Source organism: Heterodontus francisci, chromosome 18, assembly GCF_036365525.1.
Source record: "Heterodontus francisci isolate sHetFra1 chromosome 18, sHetFra1.hap1, whole genome shotgun sequence".
NCBI classification, from domain to species: Eukaryota; Metazoa; Chordata; class Chondrichthyes; order Heterodontiformes; family Heterodontidae; genus Heterodontus; species Heterodontus francisci.
In genome coordinates this window covers 52,687,051-52,709,497 of record NC_090388.1, presented here as the reverse complement: position 1 = coordinate 52,709,497, position 22,447 = coordinate 52,687,051, and the positions used below count along the sequence as shown (strand labels likewise).

The following is a 22,447-nucleotide window of genomic DNA, read 5'->3' as shown; positions in this document are numbered from 1 at the left end:
AAGATTAAAAACTCCATCCTAAATTCCATGAACATAATCGTTTGCATAACCAGGACAGTCCACAGACAACTGGAAGGGCTCATCAATGAGCTGTCCCAGACTAAACTAATCCACCCTTTTGAGGTAAAGTGAAGTCCTCTGGAGGCCTGTTACCTTACTGCTTAACAAACAAAGCTTCCTCTAATTTCCCTTCATTCTGCGCCCATTTGGTACACTGCGCGATCCCTTAAAGATTGCCGCATGGCCACGCATGCGTGCATCTTAAAGGGAACACTGCTTCTGTGCAGCCTGTTTATCCCATGCACAGTACATTCCTGATTGTTGTACGGTCAAGTACCTGTGCACTTTACAGGGAAAGTTGTTCGCAAGGCTCACACCATTTCAACTGGTTCACTGGAATATATCAAGGACATAAAGGGAGCAATTTCCAGGAATTCCACCTGATATGTCCCCTTGATATGCAGGGTGAGGGCCAGAAGATCCACCCATGTTTCCCCTTTGCCAACCACAAGTTAAAGGTCCAGTACAAATGAAATGGAATCCTGGCAGCGCTGGATTACGGCCCATATTCCCAACCTGGTCTTTTTCTTTTCTGCTCACATATTTGCTCTGTATTTCATCTTTGTCTATTGACCATTTCTGATGGTGATCTGAAATAAGTTATCATTCAAGGAGAATTGTGAAAGGTAAGAAGAAATAGAAATAACAAAAACTAGTTAGTACAAGACGATTAAAATCAGAAAACTTGAAATAATTAGGAACAAAGAATTATTGAACAAAAAAGACTAAACATGCATATATAAATTCCTACAATTAAAAAAGAATACTGCATATAACCCTAACAGCATATTCTTCTATTCCATTCTCTCTTGTGCTTAACTGGCTTCTCCTTAAATGCATCTATGCTATTTGCCTCAAATGCTTCATGTAGTGTGATAGCATGTTCGACATTCTAACCACTCTCTGGCTAAAGAAGTTTCTCCTGAATTCCTTATTGGATTTATGAGTGGCTAACATATTTATTGTCCCAGTTTTGGCCTCCCAAATGAAAACATCTCGAAATTTAACCTATCAAAATTGTTCAAATTTTAAAGACCTCTACTCGGTTACAACCTTCTCTTTTCAACATAGAAGAGCTCCACCCTGTTTAATCTTTCCTGATAATTATAATCGCTCAGTTCTGGTCCTTGCGAATCTTTTTTACACCTTCTCCAGTGCTTTTATAACCTTTTTTGTAATATGGAGACCAGAAATGTGCACATTACTCTAAGTGTGATCTAATCAAGGTTATATACAGGTTTAACATAATGGACTAAAAATTGAATATGGCCCATTGAGACAGGCAGCACACAAAGCTGTGCTGCCTCCTCATTTACATGATTGTAGCGCTGGATTGAATGAGGCCTATGCTGCTGGCTGCCTAAGTGCTCAGCAGTGGGCTGAGCAGTGTGTGTTGATAGCATGTGGTGCAGCCAACCTGCTCTTCGTAAAGGCAGTCTATTCCTCCTAAAGGGAAATTGCTCTGAATCACAGGAGTCTGTTGCTGAAGGCTTTTGCTGCAATTCTAAACAAGGAAAATGGAATACCAGGGCAGAGAGAGGGCTCCCAGTTCATGGCTGCAGCACTTGAGGCTTTAGTTGTGGAGGTGGACAGGAGGAGAGAGGGCATGTTTCTCCAGGTGTGGTGAAAGGGCAGGGGGGTGCAGTGTGGCAGTAGGCCATCAAGGATCACCTTCCAAAGGGAATGGGAGCATTTGGGCAGAGCGATCAATGCGAGAAATCTGGCCTCAAGGACCCAGCAGCAGTGCCACCAGAATTCTAATGATCTCATGTGTAGTGGTCAAGATCAGTGAATGTATCTTTACCATGACGTCCCACTGCTCAATGCATCACGTCCCTGTCACTCACCCAGCAGCAGTCCCTAGCACTCAGGACTCACCTTTAACATCCAGCTGCTCCAGTTCAGCCTCACACACATTCCAATGATGCTGGCTTCAACTCTTGCTGCCTCCTGATAGCTCCAGCTATACAGCTCTGGCAGGCACATCACCCAAACACAGTGCTACACAATCAGTGGCATTCTGACTTCTGTCTTACAGGAAAAGCTCACACAATAGAAGGGAGAAAACCAGAACCAGTGGAGAACAAGGATGCCTGCACCTCCTGAGCCCTGTGGAGGAGATGGTTCTCCACATCATGGGGCCAGTTGCGACAGAGCCCATGGCATCCGGCACGACTGAGAACATTGAAGATGTTCCTGCCGTATGCCCCTTCTCAACTCCCAGCTAACCCTCATCCTGCTATCTGGCATGATGTGTAAGCTGCTGTTGGTATGACCATGGGCCTCTTTCCACCCCAACACCCTTCCCTCACCCAAGAACTCAAGAACTGCCACCAGCCCAGCCACAGTACACCCAGGAGGAAGAGAGAGAGAAACAGCACAGCATTGATGAAGAGGCCCCGTCACTTAATCTGACACCCACAGTCACAAGCTCAGATACTGGCACTGCATGTACCTTAACGGCTAGTATAGAGTTGGGGTCTGCACGTGGTGAGTCACTAGGCATGGGTGGGCCACAGCCAGGTCAGGAGGAAAGGATAGTTTGTGTGCCAGCTCACCTGAGGGCAAGGTCGCAGACAGGTTCTGCTACTGGGAACTCAGATGAGGACTTGCATGGGGCGGCATACAGGACAAGACTGATGAGAATTGAGGATGCTGGGTGCTTTAACCGGCCTACCAGACAGCCTGCTGTCACTGTCAAGGAGCATAGAGGAGTCCAGTTCCAACCTGGCAGAGGACACCACGTGGAGCTTTTCCTCTCTGCAGCCTCTGCTTCATCTCCCTGTCATATTGCAAACCCAGAGGTACTGCCATCCCACCCCCCATACCTGTTGCAGCCTTTGTGATGACAGGTCACCAAATCCCCTGCCCTCCCTCTGAGGATCCAGCAACACTCCCTGCCAAATCCAGCAACTCACCAAAACACCTCCAAAAACACTGCCAGAGACTTTAGAATAGCAGAAGTTAGTACAAATTAACTTACTTACAAATTGGGTGTCTGGTTTTTTTAAATAATGCTAGTGGTGAATTCCACTTTCAGCTTTATGAATGTTCTTTGATAAGTGACAAGCAAATACGTAGAATGGACCTGCGTGGTCCAAGTTTGTAAATTGAGTGTCAAATCAGACATTATGATCTGGCATGCTCACGCGAGCATCCTTCCCAGCATGGGGTGCCACATCAGAAGCGGCTAGACCCACTCGGAGAGCCTTCAGCTTCCATAGCACCCTCCAGCGCTGCTACAGATTTGAGCTTCATGCCCAGCTTCTCTGGATTTATTTCAATGCTTTTCCTCTGGAGAACCCTCAGGGTTTTTTTTGCAATTTTTATGACCTTGTAATTCTGCATTGTCACATTTAATGATTACTCTGGTAGAACATAAGAGAGAGAAGTAAACAGCTGAGCAAATGTTAACCTTCCCAGTAAATGACATGCAATGTATCTTGAACAATAGATATACTATAAACAGTGACTCACTGAGTCTCTTTGAATCTTCAACAAAGGTCAACAGCACCACCTGGTGGGTTTAAGAAACATAACATGTGCGCATGAGAGATAGAGGGGGAAATTTTAACCCCCAAAACAGGCTTTGGGTTGTGTGGTGGTGAGGGGGTGGTTCAAGTGTTAAAAGTCTGAATCCTGACCCGCAACCTACCCACTTTCAGTTTCAGTGGGGGAGGACAGATAACCCACTCCCAGGAGATGGGTTGGTAATTTACATATTATAGTGAGGCTACATTCTTCATTTTTTTCACCACTTGAAATTTAACCCAGGCTGGCCAGATTGCCCGACCCTTGGGAAACCCACCAACTAAATTGATGTGAGGGACTGCTGGATCAGGAGGTAAGTCTTTCTACTTAGTTGTTGGATCCAACGTGCCTCGTTGGCCAACACTCTGTGCTTGGACACCTCCCCCCCCACCCCCCCAAGACCTTTCCGATCTCCTCCCCTTCCGACCTCCCGCTTCCCAGCCTCAATCCCTCAGGCTTTCTTTTGACTCTCTTCCCCCATCCCGGGATCAGGCCACCCTCACTCCCAACCTCAGGATTGGCCCTTCCCCAGGATCGGTGCCCACTCCCAGGTCAGTGGGCAGACCTATCTGGTCCTGTGGTCCCTACGGACTACTGCCCCCTCCCCCAACTGGAGGCCAAGTGTGTCAAGCAGGCTGGCTTACAGGCATGGAACCCAAGTTCTGGGTTTCCCGTGCTGTACCATGACTACCCCCGTTCCGCTCCCAGCGGGTCAAAGAAGTTAAAATTTCCCCTAGAGAGAGAGAAGGTAGACATTATGGTTAGTGCTGTTCAGCAGCAGTATATATGACTTCACCGGCATGATTCCCCATACAGTGAACCAATTTGAAAGAGGAACAGGAGAGAAATAGAGGGCTGAATTTTATGTCGGCTGGCCCACACCTAAAAGCCGCTGCAATCTCAAGTGCGGCGGCTCATTTAAATAGCCGGGGCGGGCCACCCCCCCGCCCCCCCCCCCCCCCACCGATCACATGGAGGGGGCGTGCTGTCCGTCCCCAGCAATGGCGTCAGCTGCCTGTGTGCAGGCACTGATGCCATTTTTAAAGGGCTGTCAGCCTTACCAGCTATTTTAAATATTTAAAGAGAAATTGAATGAAATTCAATAAATACATTTCTTTTGCGTTCTCTCACTCACAATAATAATGAAATTAATTATTCCCCCTTTTCCCCCCAAAACACTCACTTTTACCATCTGACCTTCCCCCCACCCCATAACTGCACAAACCTAAACTACAACCCGTCCCACCATCCCCTACACCCATGACGTTAATTTGACACTGTTCCACAACCCCCCCCCCCCCCCCCCACCCCACACATAAACTTACCTCCTCCTCCCTTCCCACCAGTGTTGCGCCTCGTTTCCCCAGACGGGGATCCGAAGGCGCAGGAGTGCCGACCATTAGGCCGAAGATCGCAGCGGGACATCAAGATTGATGGTAAGTACATGCAAATCTATTCATTTACTTTATTTGCATATGGTGATTGTACTTCTGTCACCGAGCTGCGGTGGCGGGGGTGCCGCCACGGTGCCTTGCCACCGCTGGGAGGATTGGGCCGGGCCCTGCTGGCATCGAGGTCCATGGCGGGCGTTATCCGGGGCCATTCAGGCCCCCCCTCCCGACGTCGAGGGCTCCTTGAAATCCAGCCCAGAGTTTCCAATCAGGGCCACTACCACTCTTGATAATATTCCATTTACTGGTGATGGACCAGCACTGGCACAAAATCTTGGGTCTAGGTTACATGCCTAGGCTCTTGGCCAAACTAGTCCAAATTAGGATTAGAGTAAAAGTTGAAATAGGGTTATGGAGGAATGGCCACATATCAAAATATGAATCTCATTAACAGAAATATTGACTTGTAAATTCTGATGTAACATCGGATGTGATGTTAAGGATGGTGAATTTCATTCATAATAACCTGGTATACTGTAAGGTCATTTTGCAGCCCCAATGTTCAGTGGGTTCCTAGATCCAGATCTTAAAAAGAACAGGCAGCGTCAAACCTGACCTCAGTGTGATATTTTGCAAACAAACCACATTAATTCACGATACATTTTAATCAAAAACAAGATATAAATCGAGAAATATGAAAATTATTGTGTGGCTGGCAACACAATAACAAGATTCGGGTGACAGATAAATAGCATCATGTTAGCCCCTCAAATAAATTTGAGGCTTGTAAATACCCCTGGCTAGCTGTTATTCTAAATAAAAGTCATCTGAATCCCTGAATTACTTTTGAATCACACTCCTGAAATCAATCCCAGATAGCCATTACTTACTGTAGAATCCATCTAAACTCCTTGATTGGATTCAGCCTTTTAATTCAATCCTGCATTTTTTGTTTATTTCACTGTATAAAAGTGAATTAGTGCTTATTGCCTGACAAATTGTTTATCACAAATTCCTTGTACATCTGAGTTTCAAGAATGTTAAAAGCATGTGAAAAAGAAAATAGATCAGAAACTGTATGATTAGAGCATTAGAATTATTAGAGTATTAGAATCCCTCAGAACATTGAATTGCTGGTCCTAATTTAGTCTAATCCTAAATTTGTCCTTGACTACAAACTATTTCTTGAATGAGAACCAGGAGTCCACTTACTGTTTGACTTCTGCCAATATTCTTCTGTAATCATTCATTCTCAGAAAATCTGGCAACATTCCAGGTTGATTTTCTCTCCAATTTTTCCTGGCCTGTTGTTGGGTCAAGCCTAGCTCTTACGTCTTTACCATTCCATGCGACATCAGTGTGCTATGCTGTGGCGCTACCGCCTTATCCCATACATGATCTCATATGTCTTAATTATATCCTTTTGTCAGTTCTTCATAGTAGTGAAGCACTCCATCACAGTAATTAGGCAGAGGAACTATTAATAAGACCAATACGACTAAACTGAAATATATCTCCTAAAAAATTGACCAAGCTTTTTAAAAGTCTTTTTTCATATTTCTATTTAATCATACCAGGCTGCATTCTAATATATCTGCTTTGTACCCCCTCTACCGCATCAACATCTTATACTCTGGAGCCCAAAACAACACATAGTACTCCAATTGTGGTCTTACATAGATCCATCATTACATCTTGGCTTTCATATTCAGACTTTGTGTCATAAAGCCCAGTATTCCATTAGCCTTTTTATGATCTTGTCTACTTGAGGTGCTGCTTTTAATATCAGCAGCATGAGGCTGCATTTTCATTATGGAAGGAGGAAATGAACAGGGCTTGTTTTGGGTCAGAAACCTGCCTCCTGTGGAAAGCTAATTCAGATTGCAATTTTCAAATGTATAAGCCCTTAACTGGTATGGAGATAAGTTTCCTGTCCTCTTAGAGCCAGTGGGATTGAAATTGGCAGTGGGTCAGATCAAATGTGGGGCTCATGTAGACTTCCACGGCAGCCCTCACAGAGGCAGCTCATTGTCCTGAGGGAGAGATCTGCCTTCCACAGCACCAGAGGGAAGCGAGATGTCACAAGGGAGCTGGTGGCCTGACACTAGGGGCTGGGCAGACCCTTGCTTCCTCAATGCCCACCTGGATATAATGCTGGAGGCCGTGAGGGAGAGGAGGGCGGTCCTCTTCCTGGAGGGTAGCAGGAGGAGACCACTTCGTCATGCAGCAGGGGCACCTCTCTGTTCAGCGTTATTCCCCTCCGCCCCCTCTTCCTCCTACTCTCTTACCTCCTGCTCCTCCCCCAATGATCTGTCTCCTTCCAGGGCCTCACTGTCCTCAAGGTCCACACCTCTCTGAGGGCCATGTTATGGAGACCACTACAATGACTGAGATCCTTGCAGGAGGGTATTGGAGGGCACCACCCAACTGGTCCAGGCACCGGAATCACATCTTCAGAAACCCAAAAACCTGCTCAATGGTTGGCCTGCTGGGTGGGTGTCATTGGTTGTTTAACTCTGTGCCTCTATCTGGGGCTCCCATGGAGGGGTCAGTTGCCATCTCTTCAAAAGATTTCCCTTGTCCCCTTGGATTCATTCACACACTTTGGGGGATGGAGTGAAGTACTGGGGCAGCCTGGACTGGTGGAGGATGAAGGAGTTATGGCAGCTGCCAGGAAAGCAAGTACACGTGGAGGAAGCTTGTGTTGTGGTCGTGGACCAGTTGGGCGTTGAGAAGGTGGAAGCCCTTCCTGTTGATGGACCTCACTGGCTGATTGCTGGGTGCCTTGATGGGCAAGTGATGATGCGCTGCAGCTGGAGGAATCCAGCAATGGAGGCTGAACACAATGCCCTCTGTGCCGGCGCAGGCCCATCAATGTCAAAGTGGATGTAGTCCCCTGCTCTCCTGAAAATGGCATCCTTGACCTGTCTGCTGAGCTGCTGACTGTGAGATGCCTCATATGTCCACAGCTGATCTGGAATGATCCAGTTGCATATAAGTTTAGGACGATGGAGACATTGACAGCTGTAGGTAGGGGACTGCTATGGGAGCTGTGAGGCTTCAGGTCGTTGTGGAACAGAGCACACAGGTCAGAGACCATCTGCCTGGATAGGTGCAACCTCCTATGGCACTGACACTCTGTCATTTACAGGAAGCTGGCTCTTGGGCTGTGCACCCAATGTCTTGGTAGTGCCTTTCTCCCCTTGCAGCCCCCCACTGTGCTCCTCTGGCCTCCCTCTGTCCAGGAGGTTGCATCTGCCACAGCTCATCCTGGCAGCTTTGTCCAATGTCAGAGTAGCCTGTTACCATCTGCACTCCCTACCAGGCCTTCATCTGCCAACCCCAACTGCCCAAGTGCTGCCAGCGGCCTCACTTCTCTCTCCAGTTTCCTGCCACTCATCACTGAGAAAAGAAAGTCTTACAGCTGCAGCAATGGCCACTCAATGGCACTTTTGAAGCAACTGAGCTTTTTTTTTGGGCCTCTGCAGTCTTTTAATCAGCCCTTCCCATAGCCCTCATGGTCCCCTGCTATGTTCACATCTTGCACACCCTGTTCTGTTCCCCCGGCATGCTTCCCGTTCCCAGCCTTTAAAAATTAAAAACTGCGGCTGACAAGCCTGTTAATGAGCTCTTCAATGAGCTCAACGGCCTATTAATTGGAGGCAAGTGCCCGACCTATTCCCTCACTGCTAGCATCTCTTTAAAAATGGCGTTTCATTCCGGAGGCAGCTGATCCCAGTGCCGATCTTCGTGAACACGATATTCAAAGTGCACTCGCCTCCATGCCTGCACTTAGCAGGCTTTGGAAATCCGGCCCATGGTTACTGACCTCCAGCACAGTTGCTGTACTTCAGAACGTTTAGTAGAGATGAATAAACTGCAGCATGGTTATTAGGAATAAATAACTTGGTTGTTAGAGAAGCATAACCTGTAGCATGGTTACTAGGGATAAATAGTGTGGTTTGTAGAGATGAATAAACTGCAGCATGGTTATTAGGAATAAATAACTTGGTTGTTAGAGAAGCATAACCTGTAGCATGGTTACTAGGGATAAATAGTGTGGTTTGTAGAGATGAATAAACTGTAGCATGGTTGCTAAGGATGAATTAACTGCAGCATGGTCGCTAGGGGTGAATAAACTGCTGCATGGCTGCCAGAGATGAATAAAATGTAGTACTGGATACAAATATACACCAACCAAGAGAGATAGACACACCAATTGAGAGACTGAACAAGAGAGAGAGAGTTGAACATGGACTGAAGTTCTTTTATCCACTAAATCTGCTGAAGGATACTCACTAAAACATTCTGTTGAATTTGTGAGTCTTGTTTTGTGGAGTGTTTAAATGTTTGATAAGATTTTGTAACCTTTGATTGTATCATTAAGTTATAGGGTGCACCATGTATAATAATCTTTGATCTAGTCAACACCCAGAATAAGGGGGAAGATCCTCAGTTTACAACCAGAACATTTCTCCTAAACTCTGACATGCCTGTGTAGTTCAACTTTCCTCTGTGTCCATTCATGTGTGCATTTTGGCTGCTGCTCCAGATGCGAACCCATTACTTCTATCTCCTTTTTTTTCCCTCTTGGTGCTTCTGGGACCCTTCTCTTTTGTTTCCTTTCATTTCTATCACTAAATAGTTCCTTTTTTCATTTATCTTGTGTGCTTCCTATCCCACCACCCCCACCCCCACCCCCCGTAACCCCCAACTCATCCCTACCCTAATCCATCATTACTTCTCTGCCTTCCTACTCTCCTGCCATCATTCACAGCTTGCATAAACTCACAGCTAACCTCTATGCCTTACTCAGCATTGCTCAAAGGGCCCATTGAGGCACCCACTGCTTCCTCTTTATTAACAGCAACCCAAACTGCCTCCTCCTCTTTCCCAACCTTCCCACCCAATGCATCCATTGGGTACTAACTTTACCAACCTCCTTCCTGTCCTACCCATCCCATCCACCAATGCTCCCAAATCAACAATCACCGGCCCTCTCTGCATTTCCTTCTGAATTCTGAATGTCCATTTGCTCATGAACACGTTCTGTGCAATTCACAACTTTATTGTGGATGATTGCATTGACATTATTGGCTTTCATTGAAACTTGGCTTACCATTCCCCTTAATGAAACCACCCTACACGGCTAAGCTTTCTATCACGTGCCCCTGTTTCAAACACTTTGAATGTATTTTTGTCCCTGAAATCCATGTCCATCTTTCCAGAAATTCTATGTTTGAATCTCTCCAATCAGGTTTTTGCCCCTCCCACTGCACTGAAGCAGTCCAAATCAAAGTCACAAATGACATCCTCTGTGACTGTGTCCAATGGCGCATTTTTCCTCCTACCTCATGTTGAGGTAGAAGATCAGCCATGATCTAGTTGAATGATGGAGCAGGCTCAAAGGGCCAAATGCCCTACTCCTGCTCAAAGGATATGGGGATAGTGTGGGAAAATGGCATTGAGGTAGAAGTTCAGCCATGATCTAGTTGAATGACAGAGCAGGCTCAAGGGACCAAATGGGCTTCTCCTGCTTCTATTTCCTATGTTCTGATGCATTTTTTGCCATTCAACATAAATCGGTGTCCTCTGGTTCTTGACCCTTCCGCCAATGGGAACAGTTTCTCCCTATCTACTCTGTCCAGATCCCTTATGATTTTGAACACCTCTATCAAATCTCCTCTCAAATTTCTCTTCTCTATGGAGAACAGCCCAGCTTCTCCAACCTATTCACATAACTGAAGTCTGTCATCCCTGGAACTATTCTTGTAAATCTTTTCTGAACCCTGTCTATTGTCTTCACATCCTTCCTAATGTGTGGTACCCAGACTTGGACAGAATACTTCAGTTGAGCCCCAGTCAGTGTGTTATAAAGGTTCATTTTAACTTCCTTGTTTTCATACTCTATTCTTCTATTTATAAAGCACAGGATGTGTTTTTTTTATTCATTCATGGGATGTGAGCATCACCAGCAAGGTTGTTGCCCATCCCTAATTGCCTTTGAGAAGGTGGTAGTAAGCCACCTTCTTGAACTGCTGCAGACCATGTGTTGTAGATAAACCCACAGTGCTGTTAGGAAGAGAGTTCCAGGTTTTTGATCAGTGACAGTGAAGGAATGGCGATTGAGCCAGGATGGTGTATGGCTTGGAGGTGAACTTGCAAGTGCTGGTGTTCCTTATGCTATATTAACCACTTTTTCAACCTGCCCTGCCACCTTCAACAAATTGGGCACATATAACCCCAGGTCCCTCTGCTGCTGCCTTTTAGAATTGTATCCCTTATATTGTCTCTCCTCGTTCTTCCTACCAAAATGTGTCACTCCACACTTCTCTGTATTAAATTTTATCTGCCATGTGTCCGCCCATTCCACCAGCCTGTCAATGTCCTCCTGATGTCTATCACTATTCTCCACACAGGTCACAATACTTCCAAGTTTTGTGTCTTCTGCAAAAACTTTAATGCAAACAGGGTCTGCTATTCTCTTATGTGTAAGACTGTTCCACAAACAATTAAGAACATATAAAAAAAAGTAAAGAGGAAGAAAGGAATTTGAAGTGGCGGGGTGGGGGTGGGGAGGCGGAGGTGGTGTGCAGATTTATCAACACATTGGTCTGTTTGTGTATCCTCAACTGTGGTGAACAGCAATGAAGTTTATCCACAGTACTTTCAGGATATATTTAACTGTTTTCTTGCAGAAGAATGTTATTCTCTAAAATACAGACTGTGATATAGTGTACCTTGCATATACACCTAACGTAATGGGTATTATTCATGATTCTTAAATGAAACACATTAACATATCCTGCTTTCATTTTCAGATGTGCTACAGGTGAGGCCTGGCAGGAGATCATGTTATCCTGTCTCCCAGGACAAGCTTGTGAGAAAGAGTCAGCAATTCACGAGACGGATTTGAGCTGTGGAACTTATTTCGCTTTCTTCTACTTTGTTAGTTTCTACATGCTATGTGCCTTCTTGGTGAGTACAAATCCTGAAGGAATCTTGGAATTTTTCACTTTAATGTATATAGTATTCAATAGAAATATATACCGTGAAAGAAAGATTACTGGAGCTAGTGTATTCTGTGGATTATTCCCCCGCTGCTCCCCATTTTAACTTTTTGCAGCTACATTAGTCAAAAATATAGCCCAGCGCTACTGTGCTTTCTTGAACTAATGAATGATGAGGAAAGACAGGAAGGGTAAGGTATCTCAAAAAATTTGAGCAACAGGTGAAGCTGGCTGTTTCACATTGCTACTATGCAGCAGCAACACAAATGGTATATTCCACTTATGGGATGCTGCCATCAAGCTAAACAGATGTTCTGCCAACCACACAAATGAGTAATGTGGTATATGAATTCCAGTGCCGGTGCGATGCCAGGTACATAGGCCCTACGTCCCAACAACTGATGGATCATATCAAACAGCATGTCCCTTTGGCTATTTGCGATAGACAGAGTACTGACATAAAAACAAAAAATGCTGGAAATACTCAGCAGGTCTGGCAGCATTTGTGGAGAGAGAAGCAGAGATAACGTTTCAGGTCAGTGACCTTTAATCAGAACTGGCAAAAGTTAGAAATGTAATAGGTTTTAAGCAAATAAAGCTGGGGTGGGGCAAAACATAACACGAGGGAAGGTGTTGATAGGACAGAGGGTCACAGAGAATAACTGACCAGAAGGTCATGCAGCAAAGGCAAAGGGTGTGTTAATAGTATGGTGAAAGACAAAGCGTTCGTGCAGAGAGGGTGTTAAATGACAGAATAATGAACAGCCCTGGCCAAAAGCACAAACATGATAAAAGAAAAACTGTGGGCAGGCACGTGATAAAAAAAAAATGATGAAAAAGACTAAAATAAAATTTTAAAATATAAATAAATAAAACTAAAAGTAAAAAAGGGGGGCCTGTCATGCTCTGAAATGATTGAACTCAATGTTCAGTCCGGTAGGCTGTAGTGTGCCTAATCGATAAATGAGATGCTGTTCCTCGAGCTTGTGTTGATGTTCACTGGAACACTGCAGCAATCCCAGGACAGAGATGTGAGCATGAAAGCAGGGGGGTGTGTTGAAATGGCAAGCGAAGGTGTTCCGCAAAGCGGTCACCCAATCTGCATTTGGTCTCCCCAGTGTAGAGGAGACCACATTGTGAGCAGGGAATACAGTATACTAAATTGAAAGAAGTACAAGTAAATCGCTGCTTCACCTGAAAGAAGTGTTTGGGGCCTTGGATAGTGAGGAGAGAGGAGGTAAAGGGGCAGGTATTACACCTCCTGCGATTGCATGGGAAGGTGCCGTGGGAAGGGTACGAGGTGTCGGGGGTAATGGAGGAGTGGACCAGGGTGTCATGGAGGGAACGATCCCTTCGGAATGCTGACAGGGGAGGGGAAGATGCGTTTAGTAGTGGCATCATGCTGGATGTGGCGGAAATGGCAGAGGATGATCCTTTGAATGTGGAGGCTGGTGGGGTGGAAAGTGAGGACAAGGGGAACTCTGTTGCGGTTCTGGGAGGAAGGGGAATGGGTGAGAGCAGAGGTGCAGGAAATGGGCCAGACATGGTTGAGGGCCCTGTCAACCACAGTTGGGGGGGGAATCCTCGGTTGAGGAAAAAGGAAGACATATCAGAAGCGCTGTTGTGGAAGTTTGCATCATCAGAGCAGATGCGTTGGAGATGGAGAAACTGGGAGAATGGATTGGAGTCCTTACAGGAAGTAGGGTGTGAAGAAATATAGTTGAGGTAGCTGTGGGAGTTGGTGGGCTTATAATGAATGTTAGTTGACAGCCTATCCCCAGAGATGGAGACAGAGATGTCGAGGAAGGGAAGGGAAGTGTCAGAGATGGGCCATGCAAAGGTGAGAGAAGGGTGGAAATTGGAAGCAAAGTTGATAAAGTTTTCCAGTTCGGGGCGGGAGCAGGAAACGGCCTGAGTAGGACTGGAACAAGGAATGTTCGACATATCCCACTAAAAGACAGGCATAAGTAGGACCCATGCAGGTATCCATAGCAACACCTTTTATTTGAAGGAAGTGAGTGGATTTGAAGGAGGAGTTGTTCAATGTGAGAACAAGTTCAGCCAAGCGGAGGAGGGTGGTGGTGGATGGGGACTGGTTGGGCCTCTGTTCAAGGAAGAAGTGGAGAGCCCTCAAACCGTCCTGGTGGGGGATGGAGGTGTAGAAAGATTGGACGTCCATAGTGAAGAGGAGGCGGTTAGGGCCAGGAAACTGGAAATTGTCAAAATGACGTAGGGCGTCAGAAGAGTCACGGATGTAGGTGGGAACAGACTGGACCAGGGGAGAAAAGATAGGAAAAAGTAAGTTCAGTGGGGCAGGAACTGGCTGAAATGATGGGTCTGCCAGGAAAGTCCTGTTTGTGGATTTTAGGAATGAGGTAGAAATGGGCTGTCTGAGGTTGCGGGACAATGAGGTTGGAAGCTGTAGAGGGAAGATCTTCAGAGTTGCTGAGATCAGTGACAATCCTGTGGACAGTAGCTTGATGTTTGGTGGTGGGGTCATGGTTCAGGGGAAGGTAGGAAGAAGTGTCTGAGAGTTGGCGCTCAGCCTCTACAAGGTAGAGGTCGTAGACCAAACAACAACAGCACCACTCTTGTCTGCAGGTTTGATCACAATGTCAAGGTTAGACCTGAGAGAACAGAATGCAGTAAGTTCAGAGGGAGACAGATTGGAATGAGTGAGGGCAGCAGAGAAATTGAGATGGCTGATATCTCGCCGACAGTTTTCAATGAAAAGATCAAGAGCACGTAAGAGGACAGAGGGAAGGGTCCAGGTAGAGGGAGAATGCTGGAAGCGGGTGAATGGGTCTGTTGGTTGGGGGGAGGATTCCTGGTCAAAGAAGTGAGCCTGGAGGCGAAGGCGATGGACGAAGAGCTCAACGTCATGCCGAGCGCGAAACTAACTGAGGTGGGGGCATTAGGGGATAAAACTGAGTCCTTTGCTGAGTACAGAACGTTCAGCATCAGAGAAGGGAAGGTCAGAAGGTATAGTGAATACACCACAAGGGGTCAGATCAGAAGGGATGGGGTCAGAGGGAAGTGAAGGGGAAGAAGGATCTGGAGGGGCGTTAGTCCCCATCAGCTGCTGGAGCTTGCATTCCTTAACACCTGCAAGGAAGAAAAAAAGTTTGTTTTTAATGCGTCAGATAAGACGAAGGATGAAACGAAACTGCGGAGTAGAACAGCTTTGTGATAAGGTGAGGCGGTGTTTCTGGAGAGAGAGGTCCGGTGTGTACATGATTGGCGGCGCATGGCACTGAGTGTGGATCTCGGGATGCGGCGAGAACAGCAGTCCGAGGAACGTTGTATTTCTCAGAAATACCTGTAATCCTGGGTGGATTCAAAACATGAAGGATGAAACTTCAGTTGGAATCCATCTGGAATAAGTCAGAGCCGGAGACAGTCACTGAGGAAGGAGATGTGGCTGTGAAAACGAGTTTTAGTAGACACTTTATCAAACACTAGGAGGGAAATAGAAGCAATGAAGGTGAACAAGGTAACAGAGACAAACGGAAATCCCATCGGAGAGAAGAGCAGAACTTCTTCAAGTAGGCATTCCTGGAAGAGAAGTGGCAGTGAATTAAACACTAAAATAAAAGCAAAATACTGCAGATGCTGGAAATCTGAAATAAAAATTAAAAATGCTGGAAATATTCAGCAGGTCTGGCAGCATCTGTGGAGAGAGAAGCAGAGTTAACGCTTCAGGTCAGTGACCCTTCATCAGAACTGATTAGAAATGTAATAGGTTTTAAGCAAATAAAGCGGGGGTGGGGCAAAAGGGAAAGTGTTGATAGGACAGAGGGTCACAGAGAAGAACTTACCAGAAGGTCATCCAGCAAAGGCAAAGGGTGTGTTAATGGTGTAGTGAAAGACAAAGCGTTAGTGCAGAGAGGGTGTTAAATGAGGGAATAATGAACAGCCCTGGCCAAAAACACAAACAGGAAAAAAAACAGTGGGCAGGTACATGGTAAAAAAAATGAATGATGAAACAAACTAAATTAAATATAAAAGAAAAAAAGAAAAATAAAAATAAAAAAGGGGGACCTGTCATGCTCTGAAATTATTGAACTCAATGTTCAGTCTGGCAGGCTGTAGCATGCCTAATTGGTAAATGAGATGCTGTTCCTTGAGCTTGTGTTGATGTTCACTGGAATACTGCAGCAAGCCCAGGACAGAGATGTGGGCATGAGAGCAGGGGCGTGTGTTGAAATGACAAGCGACAGGAAGCTTTAGGTTATGTTTTCGGACTGAGCGAAGTTGTTCCGCAAAGCGGTCACCCAATCTGCGTTTGGTCTCCCCGATGTAGAGGACACCACATTGTGAGCAGTGAATCCAGCATACTAAATTGAAAGAAGTACAAGTAAATCGCTGCTTCACCTGAAAGGAGGGTTTGGGGCCTTGGATAGTGAGGAGAGAGGAGGTAAAGGGGCAGGTATTACACCTCCTGCGATCACATGGGAAGGGGCTGTGTGAAGGGGACGAGGTGTCGGGGGTAATGGAGGACTCAACCAAGTCGAACTTGCAAAACTCAGAACACAATATCTAATCTTAGATGTGATTCCATGATTGGACAGCACTTAATGAACAATCCTGAGTGTGCTAAGAATTACATTGACAACCAATTTAAGATTATCAGTCGGTCTCGCAGCGTTGTTCACTCACGCTTGCTCGAAGCTACGTATATTCATACACAGTGACCTGTCCTCTACAGGCCAAAGGAACATATCCAGGCATTTAGACTTTTTTGAATTAAACAAAAGCGTGGGAGACAATAGTTCCCTGGTGCATTCTCCAAGGCAATGACTCGACCAATCAGAGTAAACTTGGCAACCAATCAGCACTCTTTTCTCATGCAGTAAAAATTATTGCTCCCTTTGAAATCTGTCCTGATGAGTGCAAGATAAAAAGCTTCAACAGCATGTCTCTTTTTTCAGCAATACTAAAGAACATTTGTGCCGAAGGTTCTCCTTATGAGCACAGGGTGGGCAGAGCCCAGAGTTCCCAAACTTAGGCAGGATCCCTCAGTACAGCGTTATGACGCGGTTGCAAGGGACATTATGATAGGACATTAGGGCAAATTGGAGGGGAAACTTAGTCCAAGCTCCTTTTCTTCATTTCTAAGATGCAAGTTTTAAAAACAAATTGCACTTTTTACTGTGTCTTTCAATTAAAATCCAAGCGATGGTCTTAATTTGCTTCACCCACCACCCCCCACCCCCCCACCACCCGGCAGCCATTTTACAATAACAACAAATTATATTTATATAGTGCCTTTAACGTAATAAAACATCCCAAGGTACTTCACAGGAGTATTATAAAACAAAGTATGACCCCAAGCCACCAAAGAAGATATTAGGTCAGATGACCAAAATCTTGGTCAAAAAGGTAGGTTTTAAGGAGTGTTGTAAAGGAGGAAAGTGAGGTGGAGAGGTGTAGGGAGAGCATTCCAGAGCTTGGGGCCTAGGCAACTGAAGGTGCCGTCACCAACGGTGGAGCGATTAAAATCAGGGATGCACATGAGGCCAGAATTAGAGGAGCACAGATATATCGGAGGATTTTGGGGCTGGAGGAGTTTACAGAGATAGCGAGGGGCGAGGCCATGGAGGGATTTGAAAACAAGGATGAGAATTTTAAAATCAAAAGATGTTTATTTATTTTTTATTTAGAGATACAGCACTGAAACAGGCCCTTCGGCCCACCAAGTCTGTGCCGACCAACAACCACCCATTTATACTAACCCTGCAGTAATCCCATATTCCCTACCACCTACCTACACTAGGGGCAATTTACAATGGCCAATTTACCTATCACCTGCAAGTCTTTGGCTGTGGGAGGAAATTGGAGCACCCGGCGAAAACCCACGCAGTCACAGGGAGAACTTGCAAACTCCGCACAGGCAGTACCCAGAATCAAACCCAGGTCCCTGGAGCTGTGAGGCTGCGGTGCTAACCACTGCGCCACTGTGCCGCCCAGGAGACATGTCGTTCAATGAGCACAGGGGTGATAGGAGAATGGGACTTGTTGCGAGTTAAGACACAGACAGCAGAGTTTTGGATGACCTTAAGTTTACAGAGAGTAAAATGTGGGAGACCAGCCAAGAGTGTGTTGGGATCGTGAAGTCTAGAGGTAACGAAGGCATGAATAAGGATTTTAGCAGCAGGTGAGCTGAGACAGGGATGAAGTTGGGCAATGTCACAGCGGGTAGAAACAGGCACTCTAAATGATGGCACGAATATTACGGTCAGTAATGACTAGTTTTTTAAACCATGCACGATCTCCTTCCATTTCCAAATGTCCTTTGGCCCTTCATTTCAACCCAGCCTCTGTGAAGAGGCTCAAGGTGAGGCATCATGCTGCAAGGGGTCCAGTTTGGAGCCTGGCCAGCTCTGCGCTGTGCAACTGATCAATGGGCGAATGCCTCCTGAAGGAAAGAAGGCAACAACAGGGCTGCATAAAGGTAAGTCTTTATTGGTCAATGTACAACTGGCAGTAAAGATCCATCAAATCGCAAATGTATAAGGGCATCGTGAGCCTCCCTTGTACATATCTCATGGCATCTCTCCTGTTGACCCTGGGGTCCCTCATCCATCAATGCTTGGCCAGCTCCCTCCTCTGCATCCTCATTGTCCGAGGAGATGTTGTGCTCCTCACATTCCTTATTGTTCAACGCCTCCCCCCAGTAGTAATAGGGGATTCAATTGTATGGGGAATAGATAGGCATTTCTGTGGCCGCAAATGAGACTCCAGGATGGTATGTTGCCTCCCTGGTGCTAGGGTCAACGATGTCTCAGAGCGGTTACGGGACATTCTGAAGGGGGAAGGTGAACAGCCAGTGGTCGTGGTACACATTGGTACAAACAACATAGGTTTAAAAAAAAAGGATGAGGTCCTAAATGCAGAATATAGGGAGCTAGGAAGTAAGTTGAAAAGTAGGACCTCAAAGATAGTGATCTCAGGATTACCAGAGCCACGTGCTAGTCAGAGTAGAAATAGCAGGATATATCGGATGAATATGTGGCTGAAGAGATGGTGTGAGGGGGAGGGTTTTAGATTCCTGGGACATTGGGACCGGTTCTGGGGGAGGTGGGACCAGTACAAACTGGACGGGTTACACATGGGCAGGACCGGGACTGATATCCTAGGGAGAGTATTTGCTAGAGTGGTTGGGGAGGGTTTAAACTAAAATGGCAGGAGGATGGGAACCTTTGCAAGGAGTCAGAGGAGGGGGGGATCAAAGACAAGAACAAAAGACAGTAAGGGGAATAAGAAAAGTGATAGGCAGAGAAATCAAGGGCCAGAATCAAACAGGGCCACAGTGAAAAATAGTGGGAAGGGGACAAGTAATGTAAAAAGACAAGCCTTAAGGCTTTGTGCCTTAACATGCAGAGCATTCGCAATGAAGTGGATGAATTAATCACACAAATAGATGTAAATGGGTATGATATAATCGGGATTACAGAGACATGGCTGCAAGGTGACCAGGGATGGCAAATGAACATCCAGGGGTATTCAGTATTTAGGAAAGAAAGACAAAAAGTAAAAGGCGGTGGAGTTGCATTGCTGGTTAAAGAGGAAATTAACGCAACAGTGAGGAAAGATATTAGCTCTGACGATGTGGAATCTGTATGGGTAGAGCTGAGAAACACTAAAGGGCAAAAAACGTTAGTGAGGGTTGTATATAGACCCCCAAACTGTAGTGGTGATGTTGGGAATGGCATTAAACAGGAGATTGGAGACGCATGCGATAAAGGAACATCTGTAATTATGGGTGACGTTAATCTGCATATAGATTGGGCAAATCAAATTAGTCACAATACTGTAGAGGAGGAATTCTTGGAGTGTATACGAGATGGTTTTCTGGACCAATACGTTGAAGAATCAACTGGAGAACAGGCCATCCTAGACTGGGTATTGTGTAATGAGAGAGGAATAATTGACAATCTAGTTGTGCGAGACCCCTTGGGGATGAGCGACCATAATATAATAGAATTCTCCATCAAGTTGGAGAGTGACATAGTTGATTCTGAGACTGGGTCCTGAATCGCAGTAAAGGAAACTCCGAAGGTATGAGGCACGAGTTGGCTATGACGGATTGGGAAATGTTATTTAAAGGGATCACGGTGGATAGGCAATGGCAAACATTTAAAGAGCTCATTGATGAACTGCAACAATTGTTTATCCCTGTCTGGCGCAAAAGTAAAACGGGGAAGGTCGCCAAACCATGGCTTACAAGGGAAATTAGAGATAGCATTAGATCCAAGAAAGAGGCATATAAATCTGTCAGAAAAAACAACAGACCTGAGGATTGGGAGCAGTTTAGAATTCAGCAAGGGAGGACCAAGGGATTGATTAAGAAAGGGAAAATAGAGGACGAGAGCAAGTTTATGGGGAACATAAAAACTGACTGTAAAAGTTTCTATAGGTATGTGAAAAGAAAAAGATTGGTGAAAACAAATGTAGGTCCCTTACAGTCAGAAACAGGGGCATTTATTATGGGGAACAAAGAAATGGCTGACCAACTAAATGCATACTTTGGTTCTGTCTTCACAAAGGAGGACACAAATATCATACCAGAAATGTTGGGGAACACGGGGCTTAGTGAGAGAGAGAAACTGAAGGAGATCAGTATTAGTAGAGAAATGGTCTGGGTAAATTGATGGGATTGAAGGCCGATAAATCCCCAGGGCCTGATGGTATGCATCCCAGAGTACTTAAGGAAGTGGCCCTCAAAATAGTGGATGCATTGGTGGTCATCTTCCAAGATTTTATCGACTCTGGAACAGTTCCTACAGATTGGAAGGTAGCTAATGTAACCCCACTATTTAAAAAGGGAGGTCGAGAGAAAGCAGGGAATTATAGACCTGTCAGCCTGACGTCGGTAGTGAGGAAAATTCTAGAGTCCATTATCAAAGATTTTATAGCAGAGCACTTACAGAACAGTGGTAGAATCAGGGAGAGTCAGCATGGATTTATGAAAGGGAAATTATGCTTGACAAATCTACTAGAATTCTTTGAGGATGTAACTATTAGAGTTGATGAGGGGGAGCCAGTGGATGTGGTTTATTTGGACTTTCAGAAGGCATTCGACAAAGTCCCACATAAGAGATTAGCGTGTAAAATTAAAGCACATGGGATTGGGGGTAGTGTATTGCAATGGATAGAAAATTGGTTGGCAGACAGGAAACAAAGAGTAGGGATAAATGGGTCTTTTTCCGAATGGCAGGCAGTGACTAGTGGGGTACCGCAGGGATTGGTGCTAGGACCCCAGCTATTCACAATATATATTAATGATTTAGATGAGGGAACTAAATGTAATATCTCCAAATTTGCAGTTGACACAAAACTGGGTGGGAGGGTGAGTTGTGAGGAGGATGCAGAGAGGCTTCAGGGTGATTTGGACAAGTTGAGTGAGTGGGCTAATGCATGGCAGATGCTGTATAATGTGGATAAATGTGAGGTTTTCCACTTTGGTAGCAAAAACGGGAAGGCAGATTATTATCTGAACGGCTGTAAACTGAGAGAGGGCAATATGCAGCAAGACCTGGGTGTTCTCGTACACCAGTCGTTGAAGGTAAGCATGCAGGTCCAACAGGCGGTAAAAAAGGCAAATGGTATGTTAGCCTTCATAGCGAGAGGATTTGAGTAATGGAGCAGGGATGTCTTGCTGCAATTATACAGGGCCTTGGTGAGGCCACACCTGGAATATTGTGTGCAGTTTTGGTCTCCTTATCTGGGGAAGGATGTTCTTGCTATAGAGGGAGTGCAGCGAAGGTTTACCAGACTGATTCCTGGGATGGCGGGACTGACGTATGAGGAGAGATTGAGTCGGTTAGGATTATATTTGCTGGAGTTCAGAAGAGTGAGGGGGGATTTCATAGAAACCTATAAAATTCTAACAGGACTTGACAGGGTAGAAGCAGGAAGGATGTTCCCAGTGGTGGGGGAGTCCAGAACCAGGGGTCATAGTCTAAGGATACGGGGTAAACCTTTCAGGACTGAGATGAGGAGAAATTTCTTCACCCAGAGAGTGGTGAGCCTATGGAATTTGCTACCATAGAAAGCAGTTGAGGCCAAAACATTGTATGTTTTCAAGAAGGAGTTAGATACAGCTCTTGGGCCTAGAGGGATCAAAGGGTATGGGGCAAAAACGGGAACAGGTTACTGAGTTGGATGATCAGCCATGATCATAATGAATGGCAGAGCAGGCTCGAAGGGCCAAATGGCCTACTCCTGCTCCTATTTTCTATGTTTCTATGTTTCTGTAACGCCAGTTTGTGCAGTGCACAGCAGACCACCACGAGACATGGGACCATCACTGGGCATACAGAAGGGCTCCACCAGACCGATCTAGACACCTGAATCTCATCTCCAGGAGACCAATAGCCTGCTCTATGCTCTCATACATTGTCCCATGGCAGGAGTTGTAACTCTCCTCTGCATCTGTGCATGGGTTCCTCA

The 22,447-nt window shown here is 45.7% G+C and overlaps 1 protein-coding gene across 5 annotated transcripts in view; it reads left to right on the top strand.

Moving 5' to 3' along the window:
- Window positions 1-22,447, top strand: part of cacna1c (calcium channel, voltage-dependent, L type, alpha 1C subunit) — a 1,113,964-nt gene that overhangs the window by 994,991 nt on the left and 96,526 nt on the right. For all 5 annotated transcript variants that reach the window (XM_068050762.1, XM_068050758.1, XM_068050759.1 and 2 more), the window contains one exon: window positions 11,804-11,960. In XM_068050762.1, coding sequence (XP_067906863.1) covers window positions 11,804-11,960 — 157 coding nt within the window. The remainder of the gene's footprint in view (window positions 1-11,803; window positions 11,961-22,447) is intronic.